Source organism: Canis lupus, chromosome 38 (genome assembly GCF_011100685.1).
Source record: "Canis lupus familiaris isolate Mischka breed German Shepherd chromosome 38, alternate assembly UU_Cfam_GSD_1.0, whole genome shotgun sequence".
NCBI classification, from domain to species: Eukaryota; Metazoa; Chordata; class Mammalia; order Carnivora; family Canidae; genus Canis; species Canis lupus.
The window spans coordinates 11,838,144-11,858,234 of record NC_049259.1 but is presented as its reverse complement, the minus strand read 5'-3'; the positions used below and the strand labels follow the sequence as shown (position 1 = coordinate 11,858,234).

The window sequence follows — 20,091 nt, the reverse complement described above, 5'->3', positions numbered from 1 at the left end:
CCCAGTCACCTCCCAGATGACTCAACTCCCAATCCCATCACCTTGGGGGATTAGAATTCGCCATATGAATTGGGGATGGAGGAGGCACAGACCTCCCGGCCATAAACGTCTAAGACAGGAAAGACACTAGGGAAGATGACCCCAGATTTAAGGGATTTGCAGATTGAAAACCCCATTCCAAAAGGAATGTATTTACATTAAGCAAACAGAGAACAACACATTCTTGCTCAGACTCTCACCCCTATTGGTACATGGTTTGTTAGTCTCTCCAGCTGCCTCACACCTTCACTTGCTTGGTCCTGTGCCCTAAATATGTTGAGAAACTTAGTTCAGGATTCTCCTGCAACTTCAGGTATTGAAACCCCTTGATTCAGGTCAATCTTCTGTGACAAGTAAGGGTCTGTAGGAAAATTATGAAAGGAGAAAGTATTATTGCATTTCTGGTTATGTAAATGACGTGGCCAAAAAGGAGCCAGCCCAATTCTTTCTCAGCAAACATTAATTTGAAGAATAATATTTCTGATTCAAATACACATGAACACGTAAAAAATGGCTAATGCGAATTTACATTTTACGCTAAGCACATTAGTGCAAGCTCTAAAATGCCTATCCTCTTGGAATAGTTTTCTTTCATCTACTTAATGCTAATTGTATGAGAAAAGCACATCAAATTCCTATTCTGAATAAAGGGAAATAAAGTATCTGTTATAGAGCAGGACGTGGCTTCAGTCTGTTGGTTTTGTAAATAAAGCTCATGATTACAGTGACTATTCCATGGCAGCTATAGAGAGGGAAAACAGGAAATATAATGCAGAAAGCCCGCTTCAATGAAAAATACTGTAAATTGAATTTGACAGCATTTGATGGCATTTGATTATTCTAGTCACAGCCAAACAATGATATAAAGAGTAATATGAAACAGAATGTGTTACTGCCTAGCAGACTCAAAAGCAATAAACCTTCCTCCAATGTGACACAATCACTTCACAATCATAATTGTAGCCTGTTTGATACCTCTGAGTACAGCAGAAGGGCACTGACTGACATAGATACATTTTGTTTTTTATTTAAAGTGAAATGAAAATGGCGCACTGGGGCTCCAGATACAATCGTTATATTCACCTACATAGGCATGAATCACTTGGCGGTTATTTCAGCTGAAGTTTAAATGTGCTTAGACAACAACAATATCAAATTTTTCTTAGATAGCTGCAAAAAAAAAATCAGAAATTTGTAAGGACAGAAATAGAATGTAGACACATAGTTCTTTTTCATTCTGGGACTACATGGAGCCCCTTGTACAGTTATGGCCACGAGCCTGCCGTATTTCTGGGGAGGTTATGGCATGTAATTCCTGCTTCATCATTTGCCTCCTCTTTCTTGTATCGTCACCAAAGGAAATACACTTAGCTCAAACCAAAGACGGGGTTTGGCCTAGGCAGATAGTTTCATTAAATTGCAGGAAGCCAACTTGCCAATGCCATTTTGAAAATACCTGTCACTCTGCTCCCTCTAACCCCCTAAATCACTTCTCTTCAGTAATTTCCTTCCATTGTTTAAAGACTGCCTCTAGAAACCATCCTCTAGAAAAGCGTCTGCGCAGATAAAGGGGTGTTGATGACTTTACAAAACAAAACACAATAATCTAGGAAGGATATGATTATTAATGCGATTGCTTCTGTTCTGTTTACCTGTTACTTGGTTATTTGATCTAGGCTACTTTGATCACTAAGGTGAGGAGTTACAAAAGACGTTTCTGACAATAGGGACAACATTGATGCTAGTGTTGTGCAACCTGTTTATCCATGGAGTATAGACAAGGCCATCTTGGGCATTTGCTTTCTCCTCATAGCACATTTGGATATTATAATAACAATTTTTCAGTATTCTCCATCTTATATCTATAACTTTGTAAATGGCGAGATCCCTCCACAAAATCCGACTTCTAACCACAAAATTCACCAAATATTTTTTTCTTAGGACCTTACAAAACACTTAATGAAATGAACTCCCACCATTTTAATAGAGACAAAATAAATACAAAGACTGATCGATGTGCCGTAAGAAAAATATATATTCAAACACCTTCTAAACACCTTAAAAGTAGAATAATGAACTCTGAGTATTTAAAAAGTAAGATTTTGAAGGGTAAAATCTGAGATGGTTTGGATGGTTGGTTGAAATGGGAGAATATTCCAAGCAGGGAACCACAAGTAATAATCTTCTAGAATGGAAAATCAAGCCGATTGAGTAAAGTAAGAAAAGAGGGCATTGACTCAAAAGTGAAGGAATTTTTAAACAATCAATTCCTGTTGTGTGGAAAGATAGATATGGAGATAGGCAGATAGGTGATCAATAGACGATAGTTCAATAGATAGATAGATAGATAATGTTCATATCTACTGTGAGATGAGTCCTATTACAAGGACCTTTACTATAATAGGAAATAAAAGTCAAACTAAGCAGATAAACCAAAAAAGAGAAGTATAATATGAAAAATATTAATATTTGGCAGAAGGTTTACAGGGAAGAAGGACTCTTTTTTGTCTGGAATATTTATGGAAGAGACTTCATTTATTCATGGATGAAGCTGATACCTTGGGGCTTGGCTTTACAATATAAAAATTTAGTGACTATTTTTAGAAATGCTTTTGATGGAAAAAAGTTTAAATGGGACAGAATATTACAAAGGTTATATATCTTTTCTTTATGACTTATCCAAGGCATATAAAATTTCCATCAATAAAAGTAACTACTGTTAATTTTAATATATATAATATTTCTGCTTTTATATAGTTTCCCTTACATAAAAGGAATCATATTGTTCATGCTGTTCTCCAGTTTTCCTTGGGCATTTGGACGTACACACACCACACACACACACACACACACACAAGCACATACCTCATTTATTTTAATGACTCAACTATATTATATTATATGGATGTATGTCAATATTATTTAACTAGTCCCCTACAGATAGCAAAATAAGTGATTTCCAAGTTTTCATTACAATGGTAACTCTCAAAAAAAAACCACCTTTGCAATGAGCATGCGATGGGATTACTCTTAGTACTAGAAGTGCAGGTTAAAATTTTGTACATTTTAAATTCCTAGATATTGCTTAGTTGCTTTCTAAAAATGTTTTATAAGAATTTCTAATTCTAAAAACTCCTGTAAATAGGGAGTTTTATCAGTTTTTCAAATCTGCCAATTCAATATTTTAAATACCTATTATTATTTTGATTAAAATTTTGGTCATTACAAATGAAATTGTTCATTTATTTTAAATATTTGCTTGCTATTTGTGTGTGTATATAAATATTATATATCCTTAGGCTGTTTTCTTTTGGATTATTTCTAATTCATTTCTTTATGCTCTTTATAAAGTAAGGAAATTCCCCCTTTAATGATCATGTTAAATAACACATCAATTATTTCTTCCAACAATTTTATGGGTTCTACCCCTTATATCTGAATATGGACTTGATTTTCTTTTAAAGAATGAGACAAGAAATCTATGCATTTATTTTTTTAAAAAATAGTTTGTAAACATTATTTTATAATTCACTGATTTGAAATGCCACCTATATAAAATTCCTCTGTATCATCTGATCCATTTCAGGATTTTGTATTGTTTCATTTATAGTAGACAGGATTTTAATAAGGAGAGCCTAATGACAAAGATATCTCAGGTGAATAAAATTAATAGAATGAACAAAATTCCCAACTCTGAAGGCATAGTGTTCAAGAAATGGTCAAGTTTGGCTGGAGCCTTTGTTATTTGTAGGGGAAATTTCGACAATCAGCTTGACAGTGGATTTTAGAAGACTTGAAATACCAGGCTAAGGAGTTTAGATTTTTTATTTGGAGGCAATGTGAGCCATTCCAAGTTCAGGATAAAATAGAGAAGCAATGTGATTAAGTAGACAGAACATGGCATTTGTAGAAAAAAGATACGGCTTCCAAGCACTGGGTTCAACACTTACTAGTTATGTGACCTTGGGGAAGTCATTATATTCCCCAAGCTTCATTTCTATGTAAAGTTAGGTTAAGAAACATAAAGAATAACCTCCTAGAATTTTGTAAGAATTAAATGAAATAATGCATGTGAAAGTCCTGTGTTAAACATCAAGCATGATTAAAGTAGGAAGTCATCCTAGATGTACAATAAAGATGTATTATGCTTTAGGAAGACAAATCTGGCAGTTAAAAATATTTAAGGACAAGAAAAAAGATTCATGATCATAAAAGCAGCAGATTGTACAACAGTGTGCCTAGGATGATTCTGTTTTTCTTTATATATATAGAATATTTCTTTACATTTATATGTCCATTAATAGTATCTGGAAACAACAAAAAAAACTTAACAATGCTTATTTCCCAGAGATCAGTTAAATATGATCCTTTTAAATACAGATCTTCCTCAACTTACTAAGGGGTTACATCCCAATAAACCCATCGTAAGTTGAAAATAATAGAAGTCAAAAATGTATTTAATACACCTAACATATCGGGACTCTTGCATGGCTCAGTTGGTTGAGCGTTGGACTTTTGACTTCAGCTCAGGTCATAATCCCAGGGTCATGAGATCAAGTCCGTTGTCAGACTCCACACTCAGTGGAGTCAGCTTGTCCTTCTCCCTCTGCTCCTCCCCTGCTCACATTCTCACTCTTTCTCTCAATTAAATAAAATCATAAAAAAAAAAATACACCTCATACACCAAACATCATAGCTTAGCCTAGCCTATTTTAGAGGTGTTCAGAACACTTACATTAGGCCTACAGTTGGGCAAAATCATCTAACACAAATAATGTTCTGTGTTAGTTTTTATTTGATAATATTTTTATAAATTTTATAATTTTACAATACATTCTAGTTTATGCTTGTTCAATAAAAAGAAGTGTTGAACATCTCTTTATTGAACACGGTACTAAAAGCATAAGCCAAAATGGTTGTATGTGTACAGAAGGGTTGTAAGTGTGTCAGCTGTTTACCCTGTGATCATGTGGCTGCCACTTGCTGCCACTGCTCCGAATTCTAAAAGAGTATTATACACAATACTGCTTTCCTGAGAAAAGATCAGAATTCAGAATTTTGAAGTACAATGTCCACTGAATACATATCACTTCCACATCACGATAATGTCAAAAAATTACAAGTTGAGCCATCATAACTTGGGGACTGCCTGTACTTGTGTTTTTGCTCATCTATATTTTCTAATTATTTTTCACAATGAAAGTATAATGAGGTGTGATAAAGACAAAATAGTAAATTCAGGTAGTCAAGCTGCAAATCAATCCTCGCCCTGTTTATGATTTTCCTATTCCTCTCTTTATGTGAACATCATCATCACTCTCTGTAGCAAGTTCTGCTTGGGAAAGAGAAATCACAACAGTTATTTTTAACTGAAAGAATTTAACATACGTAATTGTTTACTAGTTGTAAATTTGTTAACTAGGTAACTGGAAGGATAAAAAGTGAACTCTAAGACATCATGCAGGAGGCAACTGCTGGAAACAGCTACTGCCCTTGGAACTGAGGCAGCTAGAATTCTTAAAACTCAGTAACTAGAGGGGAGCACACCTGCCACCCCCCTATGCTGGGACCCAGACACCTGAGGAGGAGGCAGCTTCCAGCTGATGCAGGTGCGCGGGGAGAAGGCACGAGATAAAGCTAGTTTTTCGAAGTCTTGTTAAAATTTCATACTCAAACTTCTCGTAAGGAGGGAGGATTTGTTACTTTCAGGGTGAAAACTCCTGGCTGGAGAGATGCTTACATAAACAGCAAGCAAAAAGGAAGCAAAGAGTAAGACACCAGGTCCTTTTTCCTTTCAGCTTTCTGAGCTCCCTCTGGCGCCTCCTATTGGCAGCTCAACATGGACTCAGCCTGTAAAGCAGAAATGCCACTGCAGAGTCCCAGCTCCACCACCATAAAGCCAGATACAGAAGGAAAGCTTTATTGCTCGGAGACAACAACTTAATAATGGGCACATTTTTCTTGTTAACCAGGTTTCAGAGAATTTTGGTCTGTACTTGTCAACCAGTCTGTCATCCCGTCATTGCTTACACAGTATTTATTGTTGATTATAGTGTGTCATGCTTCCCTAGGGGCTGAGAATATATAGGTAAGTAAGAGAGAGTCTTCACCTTCAAGGGGCTTGTGGTATGGTATAGGAGATAGAAAAGAAAGAAAATATATTACGATAGAGTGTGACAAGTGAATCAATAGAAAAAAAGACAGCACATAGAAGACCGATCAAAGTCATGGAAGCATGAACCATCATGGAACAGAAGGGAACTATAGGCAAGCATTTGATTATGACTGGAATGTAAAATGGAATAGATATCGGGAACGTGACGCTGGAGTGGTAAGCATAGGCTAGTTGCACGGCAAATCACTACCATTTTAAATGGGATTAAGTCTTAACATTTTTGGTTTATCTTTGACATCTCCTCCGCCAACATCACAGTATCTACTCATTCCACGAAGCTGGGTGGTTCAACCTGCACGTGGCATTTTGTGAATCACCTGTGTTTGCATTTCCTCTACCACCAACTGTAGTTCAGGATGTATCTTTATTCTTACGTGGTCTGTTGAGATGACCTCTTGACTGTGTGACTGACTACCTGTTGTCATTCCCATTCCAGGCAGCCTTTATATGACTGCTGGATTTGTCTTCCTAAATGCAGCTTTGGGTGCCATTTCTATGATAACTTTGTATCATGTGTTACATTTAACCCAGTGACTTTCACATGCATAATTTGATATAATTTTTTCAAAAATGCTGGGACATTATACCCTATAAGGTTATTAACTCCAATTTACAAAGTGAAATGGAAACTAGAGAACACAGATGAGTTTTGTCCAAGGTCATCTAATCAGGTGGTTGTAGGCCTAGACCTACAACCTATCTCCTTGGACTACAGGTATTTTGGGTTTTATATTTAAATTAGTATCCTTATTATTCTTCATAAGGTGAAGGTGGCAGTTTCATAATCTGAAATTGCTAGGGGAAATGAACTGAGTTATTGGATTTTGCTCTGATTGTTTCTGAAGACAAGTGCCGAGAATTGTTGCAGGGAATAAAGGGGTAGGGAGATTTTTTAAGGTTATACTACAGTAAGAAAACATGAATATGAATCTCTTTTTATGGTTCCTAGGTTTAATACTTATCTTTGTTTTCTTCTTAGTGTTAAGCAACATTAAATTAACTCTAGTTGGAAAGGGGCATTATCAAAGTATCTCCCAGATGAGTTTAAGCATAGAATAATCATTTAGCTATTCAGAGAGAACTGACAATGTGGTTTCCCTAAACACAGACTGTTCAGGAGGCAGCGCTTCCAGTTAAATGAACAGTTGAAGCCTAAATCTTAAATAAATTAGGAATAAGTGTGATCTACTTAAACTCTTCAGTTCAAAGTTTATTCAGACCTAAAGATATTCTATTTTTAACATCATAGATGGAGCATTCATCTCAACATAATATTAATTTATTGAGTATTCAATGGTGGCAATAAATACTTAACCAGCCTGCATCCTTTAATTGTTTTGGTAGAGAAACTTTGAAGCTGACATAGTATTGCACAGATTTTTAAAATGCATGCTTTCGGGCAATTTTTAAAAGAATGTCACAACCACGGCTACCCCTCAATGTGGGAATTCAGGAGAGTTTAATAAAAATTAATTGAATTTTCATAGAAAGGTCGAAGCCAGACAAAACAGACAATTTTATTTCCCCATAGAAGTTTTTGTTTGTTTGCTGTATTATGTTCCTTGCAAATACCTTTTAAAAACTCACTGAGAGGAGTCCTTGGCTGTGAGCCCTGTGGTCCTCATTAGAATGGATCCCTCCCAATGACACACCTGGTACCTCGTATCTGCAGCAAGCACAAAGGCCAAACCCTGCAAACCTACACTGAGTGCAGAATCTGGCCCACGCATGGTAGCAAGGAATAATGAGGTGGGTTGCCGAAACATAATTGCAGGTCACCGAGAGGTATCTATGAAGCCTCTATAGTCTCCAGCAGGAGGTTTGTCATTGCTCATGCTTAGGTCATTGTGATTTATCAACTTGAGGATCATCAAATTCCCAAAGCCAAAGATTTTAAATACCCTGCCTTTTTTATGAGAGGTACTGTCATTTACTTTGCCTTAATAACCCTTTCCATTTTGATGGTTAATCTCATATGGCAGCATGTGACTATCCTGGCATCTGAAGAGTATGTTCATTAAATACTCCTAACGGCCTGGAAAATACCGCTTTATCCATCAGTGTCTCTCAAGCACAGAGGAGAAGCTAAATAGGAGAGGGTCATCTCTTGAGTACATTCTTCCCCAACATAGAATACTACTCTAGTATATAAAAAGAGTTCATAGAAATGAGGCAAAAATGCAGAAAAGCCATGGAATTACATGTCTTTTGGCCATTTGTTCAAATAGTTACTGAATTTACTGGCCTCAGATGCTGGGAATATAGAAATAGACCAACCACGATTCCTCAGGAACTCCCCCTTCTGGTCAGGTCTTCATCTTATCAGATTTTTTTTTTAAGTTTTTTAATTTTTTTTATTTTTTGCATCATGGTTTTATATCCAGATGAGCAAATAACTGTTCCAAGTGAAACAGCAGGTATTTGGGGCCGTACTAACAACTGACAATTCTATCTCTCTTGCTCAAATGCTTAATGCTCTATATATTGAGTACCAAAAGACCATGTGTGGGCCTTAGTTTTTATATCAGTCAAATCTACAGATAAGACTAAACAATCCTTTGCTCAGGTATTTGAAAGAATTTTTTTAGCATACTCTGCATTTTACTAGGTCTTGGAGAACACATCTAAAAGGAATTTGACTTTTGCTTTTTAAGATGTCTAGAGCAAATTCATATTATATAATTTATCAGGGTTTTTTTCATTAATTTGCATTTAGCTCTATCTTCTCCATTCAGCCATGAGTTCCTTTAGAGAAGGAATGTGTACCTCTGCTCCTAGTATAATGCGAAGTGCTATTAAGTGCTCGATAAAGGTATATTGATGAATACAAGAAAGAATGGCCCTTACTTGGAAGGGTTATAGCTTAATTAAAGAAGAGAAAATTCAGAGGATGAGAAAATGCATGACTTGCAGGATGTGAATTTAAAACATTTTTTAAATATCCTGGAAGCAGAGGCAAAATGACATTGTGTAAGGTAAAAGAGAATAAGAACCATGGGCTTCGCGTCATCATTCCTCATCCTTCAGTATGCTAGTCAGGGCTTTATCGCACAAAGATCTTGTGGTTCCAGGAGCAGTGAGAGGGTCAGCCTCAATGTGCAAACATTTTGCAAGACTCTGCATTCATTTCCTACTGTCCTGTTGACCAGTGAGAATCATATGGCCAAGTTCAGAGTGAATATGGGAGCACATTAGCAATAGACATGGATAGAGGGAGACAAATTGGAATACTTACTACAATCCATCTACCCTAGAACAGTAAGAATTCCCAATAATATCAACTTCCAATAATTCTGTATAGTGTAATTTCCAGTTGTGCAAAAAATAAAATTGTGCAATGTAATGCATGTGCACATGTACACACTTGCATACATATTCATAAACGTAGAAAGATCCAGAAATATTTTAAATGTGGTAATAGTGCTCACATATGTGCTTCTGATTTTTTTAGAGTTTTTAAATAATGTGTGTGTTTCCGCATATTGCGTGTGCAATTTTGTTAAGGAAAAATTTCTAAGGTATACAATAAAATGTAATTATGGGTGGTGTTGCACTGTCTAAATGTTTTTATTTCTACTGTGGTTTCCATGTCTTCTATGAAATATGAACATTCTTTATGATTAGCTAAATATATATAAAACCAAATATATATAAATATATAAATATGTTTATATATATATAAAATATATACATATATATATATAAAACCTACTCTTAAAAAAATGATACTGAGTCAGGATCTTCATGTACTCTTCCCTCTGGTCTTATTATGACAACAGAAAGGGACAGCTGAATTGATAACAAATTTTCCCGAAAAGCAATTTCTTATGTGCAAACCTTCTTTTGAAGTGTGCAGCTGTCCCTGATTGCCTTCCTGGTTTCCTTTCAGACGTCCTGCTGGCATTGAAGAGGAGTCCCTTTTGTTTGTCTGGTCGGAAGGAGCCCTTGAATTCACAGATGCCTCAGATACTCTGATGCCGTTCACGCTCTATGAATACCGGGTGAGAGCCCACAACTCCAGAGGCTCAGTGGAGAGTCAGTGGTCATCAGCAAGGACCCTGGAAGCCCCACCTCAAGATTTGCCAGCACCTTGGGTGCAAGCCACCAGTGCTCATTCAGTTCTGCTGAACTGGACAAAGCCAGAATCTCCCAATGGCATTATCTCCCAGTACCACGTGGTCTACCGAGAGAGACCAGATGATTCAACAGTTAACATCTCTACTGTGCACGCTTTCACCGTGATGGTAAGAACTTAGAAAAAAAGAATAGCAGACACCTAGATTATCTGGTTAATATGTTGACATGGATTTTTTTTTTATCCAGCTTATCGTTATTCTTCAGTTACAGTTTAAATATATTAAAATATTTCACATGTGAAAAAGAGGAATGTACTCATGGGGAAGATGCTGAACTGAGTATAAGAGATATTGGAGACTAGTTTGCAGGCCACAATTAATTTGTATTACCTCAAGCAAGAAAGTGAATCTCTCTTTGCCTGATTTCTAAATCCATGAAATGGGGATACTAAATATGTCTCTGTATACCTCATGGGGATGAAGCACAGATAAAATTAGACAGATATAGATGCAGATTCAGATGTAGATACAGATACAGATATAGATACAGACTCAGATCAGATATAGATAGATGTGGTATTATTGGCTTTTTGAGAAAAAAGAAAGTTAAACTTCTAGATCTATCTGGATAATATGTAGATACCACATGCACTATAACTTAGTAGTGATTTTTCTGGGCTGATCAGCTCTGACCCATAACACAATTTAACTGAGTTCACTTAGTATCTTCTGAGAACTTTCTTTATACCCGGCATAGCCTGATGTTCTATAGGAGATATATGGAAACAGGGTGATTCTTCTATCAGGGAGCTTTCTCTTTTATAATACTGCAAACATGAGAATACATTTCTATGTTGCCAATCTAGGCATGCCAATATACCTGAAGTTTATCCTACAGAGTATAGCATTTATCAAAATATCTAAATAATACTTGGCAAAAATACTTTAGTGAAAATCCAAAAGAATGATTGCAAATGAATAGTTTAAAGTAGAGTATTTTCTCCCTATCCTTATGTTCAATTTTTTTCACATGACTAAAAAATAAGCAGTCTGTGAATTAAGGAGATATTATTAAATAAACTTTTATTTTATTTAGAATTCAAAATTGGTATATTTTTATGTGACATTTACTTATCTTTAATTATCTTTCATATTACATCTTCCTCGAGCCTTCACTAAAAGCATTAGAAGCAGTGCTCTTAAGACCGGATCTTTTTTAGTTGATATGTGATCCGTGGAGAAATCTATGACTTCTCACCATATCCTTGGAATTCTTGTTCTAAACTTCACCTGAAAGCAAAATACTGAAAAATAAACTAAAAAATGCTGAAAAACCTTTGACAAGAGCATTCTAAATGAGATACTTTAATTTAAATATATTTTTATTGAAGGCACCAATACTGCAATAATTAAGCCTCTGATTTCACAGTATGACTTTCAGAGACCTGAGCCTAAACATCTAACCTCCCAAAACAATTCTATTGGAATTCCCTTGTGGAATACCCTCCAAATCATTCCTTCATCTCACAATGAAAGATTTAAAGTATACAATTAACTCTGTCCTATATTTAATCCACCAGGTTCTGTTTTTATCACACTAAAAAAGTTCCCGAAAAAGAGGAAGACCTATGGCCCCAAGCTTTTCACATCACATAGCCCTTGGTACAAGGGTCCTGGCAACATAGCTTCCACCTGGCAGCCCAGTGTTTCTGTGCTCTTCCATTTTCTGAAGAGTAAGCCCTGTGTAATGCTAAAGAGAATGATCAGGAAAGAGTAATATTTCTGCAACCTATTTTTTAATGTTTGAATCTGTGTGCATGTTCAAAGTACCCCCATCTCCAAATCTGGATCTCTGGCCTAGAGAATCCCAAGAAAAGATTTCATTAGAGTCATGAGGAAAGTCCCCATTTGAGGTTTTTAAGCAATCAAGGACTTCTGTAGAGCAGTCGGGGCAGTGTTCAGACATGGTTAGTGGGCCAGATTTCCAAGGTGGTCTCCTGCCCTCGTGGTCTCCTGACTCTTTATGGGCTGCCAGCTTTGAAAGAAAGAATCAGAAAAAATAAACCATTGTCTTTGAGTTTCATACATTTCTATGTCCCAAGAGAATGTGTTTGAGCCTTTTTTTTTTTAAGATATTGAAGAAAAGGGTACTACCATTTAATTCCAATTTCTCACCATCAGAGAAGGATGTTTCTTTTATCCTACCCAAATCTTTCCTCTTGTCACTTAAGTCCATCCCTTCCTGTTCAGAACAGCATGACTTCTCTAAACCAGAGCAATGAACCTTCAGGGTCGAGAACAGATTATTGACAATTCAATCCAATTTGGCAAATAGTCATTGAGCACTATATTCAGTATGCCAATACTCAATACCACGGTCAACTGTGTTGTTGAAGGCTACCATGAGACTGGGCCCCTGGGCAGAGCAGAGACTGAGGGGAAGTTGAGTAATCAAGTCTGAGGCACAGATTATTACTGCGGAGCATTTCAGATTTCTGAGTTTCTTTGCTTCTGAGTTTCTGCTGCTCATGTTCTAATGATTCCCTTTTAAATCTCTCTCTCTCTCTCTCTCTCTCTCTCTCTCTCTCTTTCTCTCTGTCTTCCTGGCTCTACTTAGTATTTTTCTAACTCCTTATATGAGCTAAACATCTTTACTGTCATTTTCCATGTCTGTGTTTGCCCTAGGAAATGTTGCAAGTTTTTGTTTCACTGACCACTTTGGCTAAAATTCTCCAGGGCAAAGGAACTACATTTTCAATTAATTGGTGAGGCTCAGAATCCATCCCTACAATTGAAAGATTACAATTTAATCCACAGACTTGCAAGAGGTATCACTAAATAGTCTCATTTAGTCTCCTGTTTATTGGGATCCTATCTCTGCATGAGGGGCCACCAATAAATTGCCTGCAGTGTAGTGCCATCCCTGGCTTGTCCCAACGTCCCCCCAGAGTTGTTTATAGACAGGTGGACGTTGCTGGGAGAGCCACATAAAACAGGTGCAATGGATGCATGAATCCTCTTGATGGTGGCAATGGATGGAGAAATGGCAATGGGGGCCCTCCATGGGGGTGGAGAGCATATGTGTTGGCAGGAGCAGCAGCAGCAGCAGTAGAGGCAGCAGGAGAGAAGAAATGGAAAGAGCGTGGGTTTTAATGTATCACCAGCTTCTCTCCCAACCTCATGAAAAGTTTCATCTCCCTTTGGGCCCAAGTAGGTTCTTCGAAGGGGAAGAGAGAGATATCTAGATTCCTAGGGTCTCTTCAGACCAGTACTCTCCACTCCTGAAAACAAGCTTTAAGTAGAAGTCCTTAAACTCCCTTCCCAATTAGCTCTGTGATGAATTGTGCAGTGTCAGGAGAGAAACTGTATTTAGCCTTGCTTGGCATGCAAGAGTTCCATGGTGGTATTTACAGGGAACGCTCCTGGCGAGGTTGGCGATACTGCTGCCACCATTCAGATTTGTTTGCTTTTCCTCACTGGCACCTGCCATCGCACTGGCAGAAATAACTTGGGATTTAAAGGCAAAGGTGGTTTACCTGTTAGTCTGTGCTCTCAGTATATCCCTGCTTACCCCGCAGGGTTATGAAACATCAAGCCCAGATCATACCTTTGCCCAGTACCCTGAAAGATAGATGGTACTTCACTCTCTGTGTAGAATCAAGCATACGGTGCTGAGGGGTAAGCAAATTAGATGGGTCACTAAAAGTTGGCTTCCAATATGGAAATAAAATCCAGACCTACAAACTCTAGTCTCTAGATTTTCATTGCCAAACTTCCTTGCCCAAAGTCAAGGAAGAAGTATTCAAAATTTTCTCTTGTGGTTGTCTCAAAGCTCTTTACCGTTAAGCAGATAAGTGGGGGGAAGGAGATGCTTGCTTCATAATTGCCATATGATGGAGAGTTTGTGAGTAAATTGATTAATTGGCTTTTAATCCCATGTATTTTTGGCTTAGTATAATGTAAAATATCATTGCTTCTTACATATGATCTTAATTAATTGTAGCTCTTAAAATCTGATGTTTCTTAGCCTTTTCTCACCTTATTTATAACACAATAGAAATGCTCTAGGAGATCTACGTATCTAGAAGGACTCCTTTGGTGACTATCTTTCCAAAATGAAGAAAAATTTGGTAATAAAAACAATTACTGTACTTTTTATATCAGTTTTATGAGCTGAGATGTTCACATTTTATAATGTAACTGTATTATTCATTCATTACATAAAATTATAAAGTAGGGGTGGGTAAATGTCACACAAAACAATGAGCACTTACTAGTGTGACCCATTTTGTTGTGTTGTAATGATGTCTTTGGTCTGGCATTAACTTTTCATTTATGAGCCTTGTGTTACCTTTATCCCATTTTTCTAACAATACAATACCAATCACAGGTATATATCAGGGATCTGCTTTGTGCTCAATATTACGGGACACGCAAACCACTTAAGTCTTCTTCAGCTTCATATAAGTACTTCTTAGAGAGAGCTTTATTTTTCTCTAACCACTTTATTCCAACAAGCTTCCTCCAGAACTCCCTTGCTCAATCATCACTACTTTTCAGGATGAGTCCTATGGTTTTCCAGTCACATTCAGTGAGAAGGCCAGTGTTGATAATCAGGACTCATTTCAGGTGTTAAGAAAAAAAAATCTATTCTGAAGCCTGACTGTGTTGAGATCTGCAGTAGAAAAGAAAGGACATGTTTATTTTGCTTATTTTCTTCCCTCTTCTTGTGTTCCCTCTTCTCTTGCTAATGTCCCCAAGAGTGTGGGAGAAAAGAGAGAATCAGACAAAAGGGAGCAGAGCCTTACTCATGAATCTTGTTCTTCTCCATCTGCCACTGTTTCCTGTGGGGTTATATGGAGATCTGGCATGGGAAACTCCATGATTCACCTTCTCTGATGCAGGCAACATACTCTCTGGCTACTTTCTTGCACCATAACTGCCCCCAGAGATTCACCCCACAGCCTCTTTTACATTGTGGTTCCCATCTCCTGAGCAGTCAGCTGATACTAGGCCCATCACATTAAAACAAACAAACATACAAACAAACTCATCCTTTTCTTGGCATCCTCCAAGCCTGGGGAAAACTCATTCTGCCAAATAGGGAAAGTACAGTTCATCCAACCCCATCTTCTATACTTGACCTGCCATGCTGGGTGAGACCCAGCCAGCCTCACAACCTCAGAATTCATTGAATAAGAAGCAGGAAACAGCTTCTGTGTTAAGCCATGATCCCCAAATCCTGGCATCCCATAGGAATCTCAGAAGATGCTTCTCCACACTAGTGGCTGCATCAAAATCATCCTGAGTCTCTTCCGCTCTGTAGTAAGCCTCATGAAAAGAGAAGATTGTCCATCTCCCCTTTCTTGCAGACACCCTCAATTCCTTCAAGTTGTTCTCTTGGATATCCCTCATATGCCTTGAGAGAGGGGTGTGGCCTATTCCCATTCCTTCTTCCCATGTAGTAAGGAAATAACCCGGGGATGCTTCTCTACTGAATTTCCTTCTTCAACTTGCTGGTCATGAACCTGGATCTTCTCTTATAGAATTTGTTTTATATAGATCTTCAGTGGAAGGTGGGCTTGATTGAAGATGTGAGGCTGATTGTCTTTCCGTAAGTCCTGCAGAGGTATGTCCAGCAGTTCCAGTAGAGTTCTGTATCGCCTATTTTTTCTAAGCTGTACTTATTATTCCCTAACACACCCTGTTACATAACTAAAGGGATCCATCCTCTTTCTGGTTGCTCAAGCCAGATAATCTTTGAGTTCTCCCCCTTCCTTACTTCATATAAGTACCATAAGTGTCCAATTTTCACTAAATCCTACTGATACTACTTCTAAAGTATATCTTGCATCCTTCTGCTTGCAGACCACATTTCTTCACGCACATTCTTCCTCCTCAAATGATCATCTTACACTTCAAATAGATCTGTCCTCCTCCTTAATCATCAGATTTGAACTAAAATGTTACTTAACTCGCAAGGCTGTTGCAAGGGCTAGCTAAATTAATGCACATGCAGAGTACTTTAGCAACTGTAAATGGCAATGTAGATAGGATGTAAAACTTGAGAAGTCCTACTTTTAGGATGAACAGAAGCGGGAAGAAATGAAACAGAAGTAGGAAAAGTTTTGATTCGTATAAAGCCACTGTACTACTTTGGTCATAAATGAAAAACTTTGTGTTTTACATATTTTAAGTATTCCTCACTTGCAACAAAATTCAGAGCTTGCAAATTTAAGTGTTTCTTAATTTACTTCCAGGTAATGTCTCAAGGATTAGATTGGTCTCTATTTCTTGTCTAAGTCACCTGGAGCAAGAGCATGCTTTTTATGTCTCTAAGGTTTGGCACTGACCCATTTCTCCTTCTACCATAATATCTCAGTCTTGTCCCTCTAAGAATCCTCATTAGATTCCCTCTCTAGATGCAGTTTTATTTACCTACCATGTTGCTCAACGGACCCTGCCCATTCCTGATCTGGAATCCTGTCAGCAAAACATGAGGTCTTTTGATAACAGACACACACACACATGCAAACACATTTCACACGTCCCACAGACTCAAAATGGCATCAGCCTACTTGACCTGTGCCAAAGAGCAGGCTATCAGTATATGAGGGGCAGTTGGTGAGGAGGCCATTCACCCTTTCATTCCAGTATGTTGTTCGTTTTCATCTTTAACTGAAGGGTAAAGACACCTAAGAATTCCACAGAACCTTGTTAAATACATATATGAAAAGTTAAATGAACTTGTCCACACCGTAACAGGCCCAGGCCATAAATTCAGGATATATGCCATTTAGCAGAGACAGCAAGCTGTAAATGGCAGTGAAGGGCAGGAGTTAATTGAACTACTGTGCTCTTGTCACAAGTGGGAAGTAGCCACTACCTGGGACAAGATGGCTTCCCCTCAAGTACCCTATTACGGCCAAGAGATCATATCCTGAGCTCTGCAAGGGCTTATGGGTGAGGGGGAAATCATACACAGATGACCAATTTTTTTATGGTTCACAGCCGATCAAAGTGAAATTCAGCAGCTGTTCAGGACAAGTGACCACTGTAACGGCTGTAATATAACCTACTAAATAGAGAGGGAATTGCATTAGAGCAAGAGGTTAGCCGTGATTATCGGCAGGTGAGTGCTTTATTGAAGTTGAAAGACCATTAACATTGATAGAGTAATTATTTCAACTTGAAAGTAATTACCTTGATGGGTGATAACTTCTCTAGTGTTCCCAGATTTGATTGGGCCAAACAATTGTGAGCTCCTGAAGCCTAGAAAAATATTACAACAATACTGTGATTTTTAAATTACTGAAACCACTGTTGGAATATTTTAATTATGCCGAACAGTGAAAAGATTTTGCCTTATACCAGCTAGTGACCTCTCATGTAGAGAGAGACATTTGCTTTTTAATCCAAATGCAATGACCCACACCCACCACCTGTGAATGCATATGTGATGGGTTTGCAAATGAATCTTTTTGTCTTGATATAATTTTTAAGGTGAAACATCTTGTTAGTGCTGTAGCCGGGTGTTAACTAAGCTCGAACTGCTGGCATTGTTGATCATGTCTATGACCCAGGAGGCCCCAGAACAGTGACAATCTTCTGTCTTTGTCACAGAGGGTTCAGGTTTGTATAAATTAAATATTTTGATGATGGCATGACAAAAGCTGAAAATTCTGGATGCCACGTACTGTGGATCCCAAATTTCAGATTTTATTTGGTCACACAATCACCTGTTTGAATATTTTTCTTGCTCGATGTGATGCAACTCCACTATAAATACACCGTTATCAGGGAGCTTTCTGTTTATCCACGCTGGACGTCAGCAAACAAAATGAAAATTGAAAATCTGTGCCCCTTGCTTCTCTGAAATCTCATGCATGTATGAAAATTATGAATTATTTGCAACTAAGGACCAAAGTACATAAAATTTCATGTGTGTGATCAAGACCAAGAAATATCATGTGACTCTTCCATTAATCAGTTATTCACATAATTCTCTTTTGAGAATCTGTTGTACCTAGAAGCTATAACCGATACAAAGAAAGAAATACTCTTCTCTCTGTGCCTCATGGTGTTCTTGAAGCAAATAGGAAAGAGATATATCATGATATCATAAGCAGTTATTTGGTCAGGCTTAGGCATTGATCGTACTTACAAATACTTCCAAGAACCCAAGAGGACCCTCGTTCATACCCCTGATTCCAAACTCAGCGCTCATCCTGCAGAACCACAAACCGCTGACTGAACAAACACAGCATCATGATTCTTAGTCATGCTGTCAGAAGAGATAAATGTGACATCACCTTCAAGTTCCTGGATGATTCCTTAGACCTTTCTATCATCTTGGCAGGGTTTGATCAGATGATCAGCCAATGAAGGACTGTCTTAACAGCAGCCCTTCCCAGGGCTTTTTTCCTAATCAAAATCTGACTCTCATAAGGGCAAAACAGATTTCCACCTGTTGTCCAGGAGCCACTAAAGAATGTTTTAGCAGGCAGGCCATAACTTCGGAATATATGCCATGGGTTTCCTCTACCTCTCCCTCTCTGCCCTGAATTCCCCTCCATAGACAAAGTCACTGGGTCTCTATTTCAGAAGGAATCCGAGTGCAGAAGTCTCTGCCAAAGCCGAAAGAGATTTGCAAACTGAGAAGTAAAATGACTGGTTTGAATTTGGTAAAACAGGAAGGGTTTGAGATAAAGCCACTGGGAAAGTGATAAGAATTTATGATTTGAATTGTAAATCTTGCCATTAAGCCAACCAAAGAGTGAAGAATCCTGACCAATCTGACATCACATCAGACTTCTTAGCACAGCAGGCTCAACGTGTGTCATACGCGCTTGGGCTAAAGATTGTATTAAGGAGCCCCTCAGGTACTCTGAATTTAAAATAAGTGTAATAACTCATTTTTAAACATTTTATGTGATACTTGGATTATTAAATATTCACATTACAAAATCAGGGAGTTTTAATCCACTCAAAAAGGTGCGTTGTCTACCTCTGAAAGATAATGGCCATGTCTAGATAGTAAAATTACAGTATATTTTTAACGGATGTAAATGTTACTTTTTGACAAGGCACAAGTAATGAATTTTATCATATAAGTTCCTATTGGGTGATTATGATACAGAGTTTTATTTTTGCTAAAGCAATTACTAGTGTCATGGCTGGATACCTGTGCCCATTAGTGGCTGGTTCTGTGTTTTTTTTAGGATGGTTATTGATCTCTTGCTGAGCTGAGATTCAGGTTTTATGCCAGATAGCTTGATTAATGGGTTGGTTTCTATAAGTGGACTGAATGGGGATAGAAACCAGGGGCAGCCTGCTCTGCCAACCCCAAATCCGTCAAGACGCATAGCTCATTATGAAACAGTTATCAAGGATACATGAAAAATTAATTGGGCTCAGTTTGATTCTGAAAAGAATCGGCTTTCTACTTGGCGGGCCCCCCCCACTCTTTCCAGATGTTGTGCACCGGCCCCTGGAGAAACAGCAAAGGGAGATGTATTAATACATTGTATTGATTAGATCAAGACCCCTGACAGTTATTTGTAGAGATACCATCTGGCTGCTGTTCGAATTCCTTCACCAAAAACAGGACGTGACATGTTATTAATCTCAACTCTCTAAGTATAGACAGTTGCCTTTTCTGCTAAACCGCATTTTACCATTCCGTAGGAGACGGAGGCAAACCTGAAGGGTGCAGAAATTAAGGTTATTACACAAATTGAGCCATATGGTCCAAATATTTCAGCAAGAAAATTGCCAGGCAATAAAAATTGCTCCTGCCTT

At 37.8% G+C, this 20,091-nt stretch overlaps 1 protein-coding gene across 1 annotated transcript in view; it reads left to right on the top strand.

Annotated features, from left to right (window-relative positions):
* USH2A (usherin) overlaps positions 1-20,091 on the top strand; it is a 702,892-nt gene that overhangs the window by 584,095 nt on the left and 98,706 nt on the right. Inside the window, 1 exon segment of the mRNA XM_038586435.1 lies at positions 10,104-10,458. Within this exon segment, the coding sequence (XP_038442363.1) occupies positions 10,104-10,458 (355 nt within the window).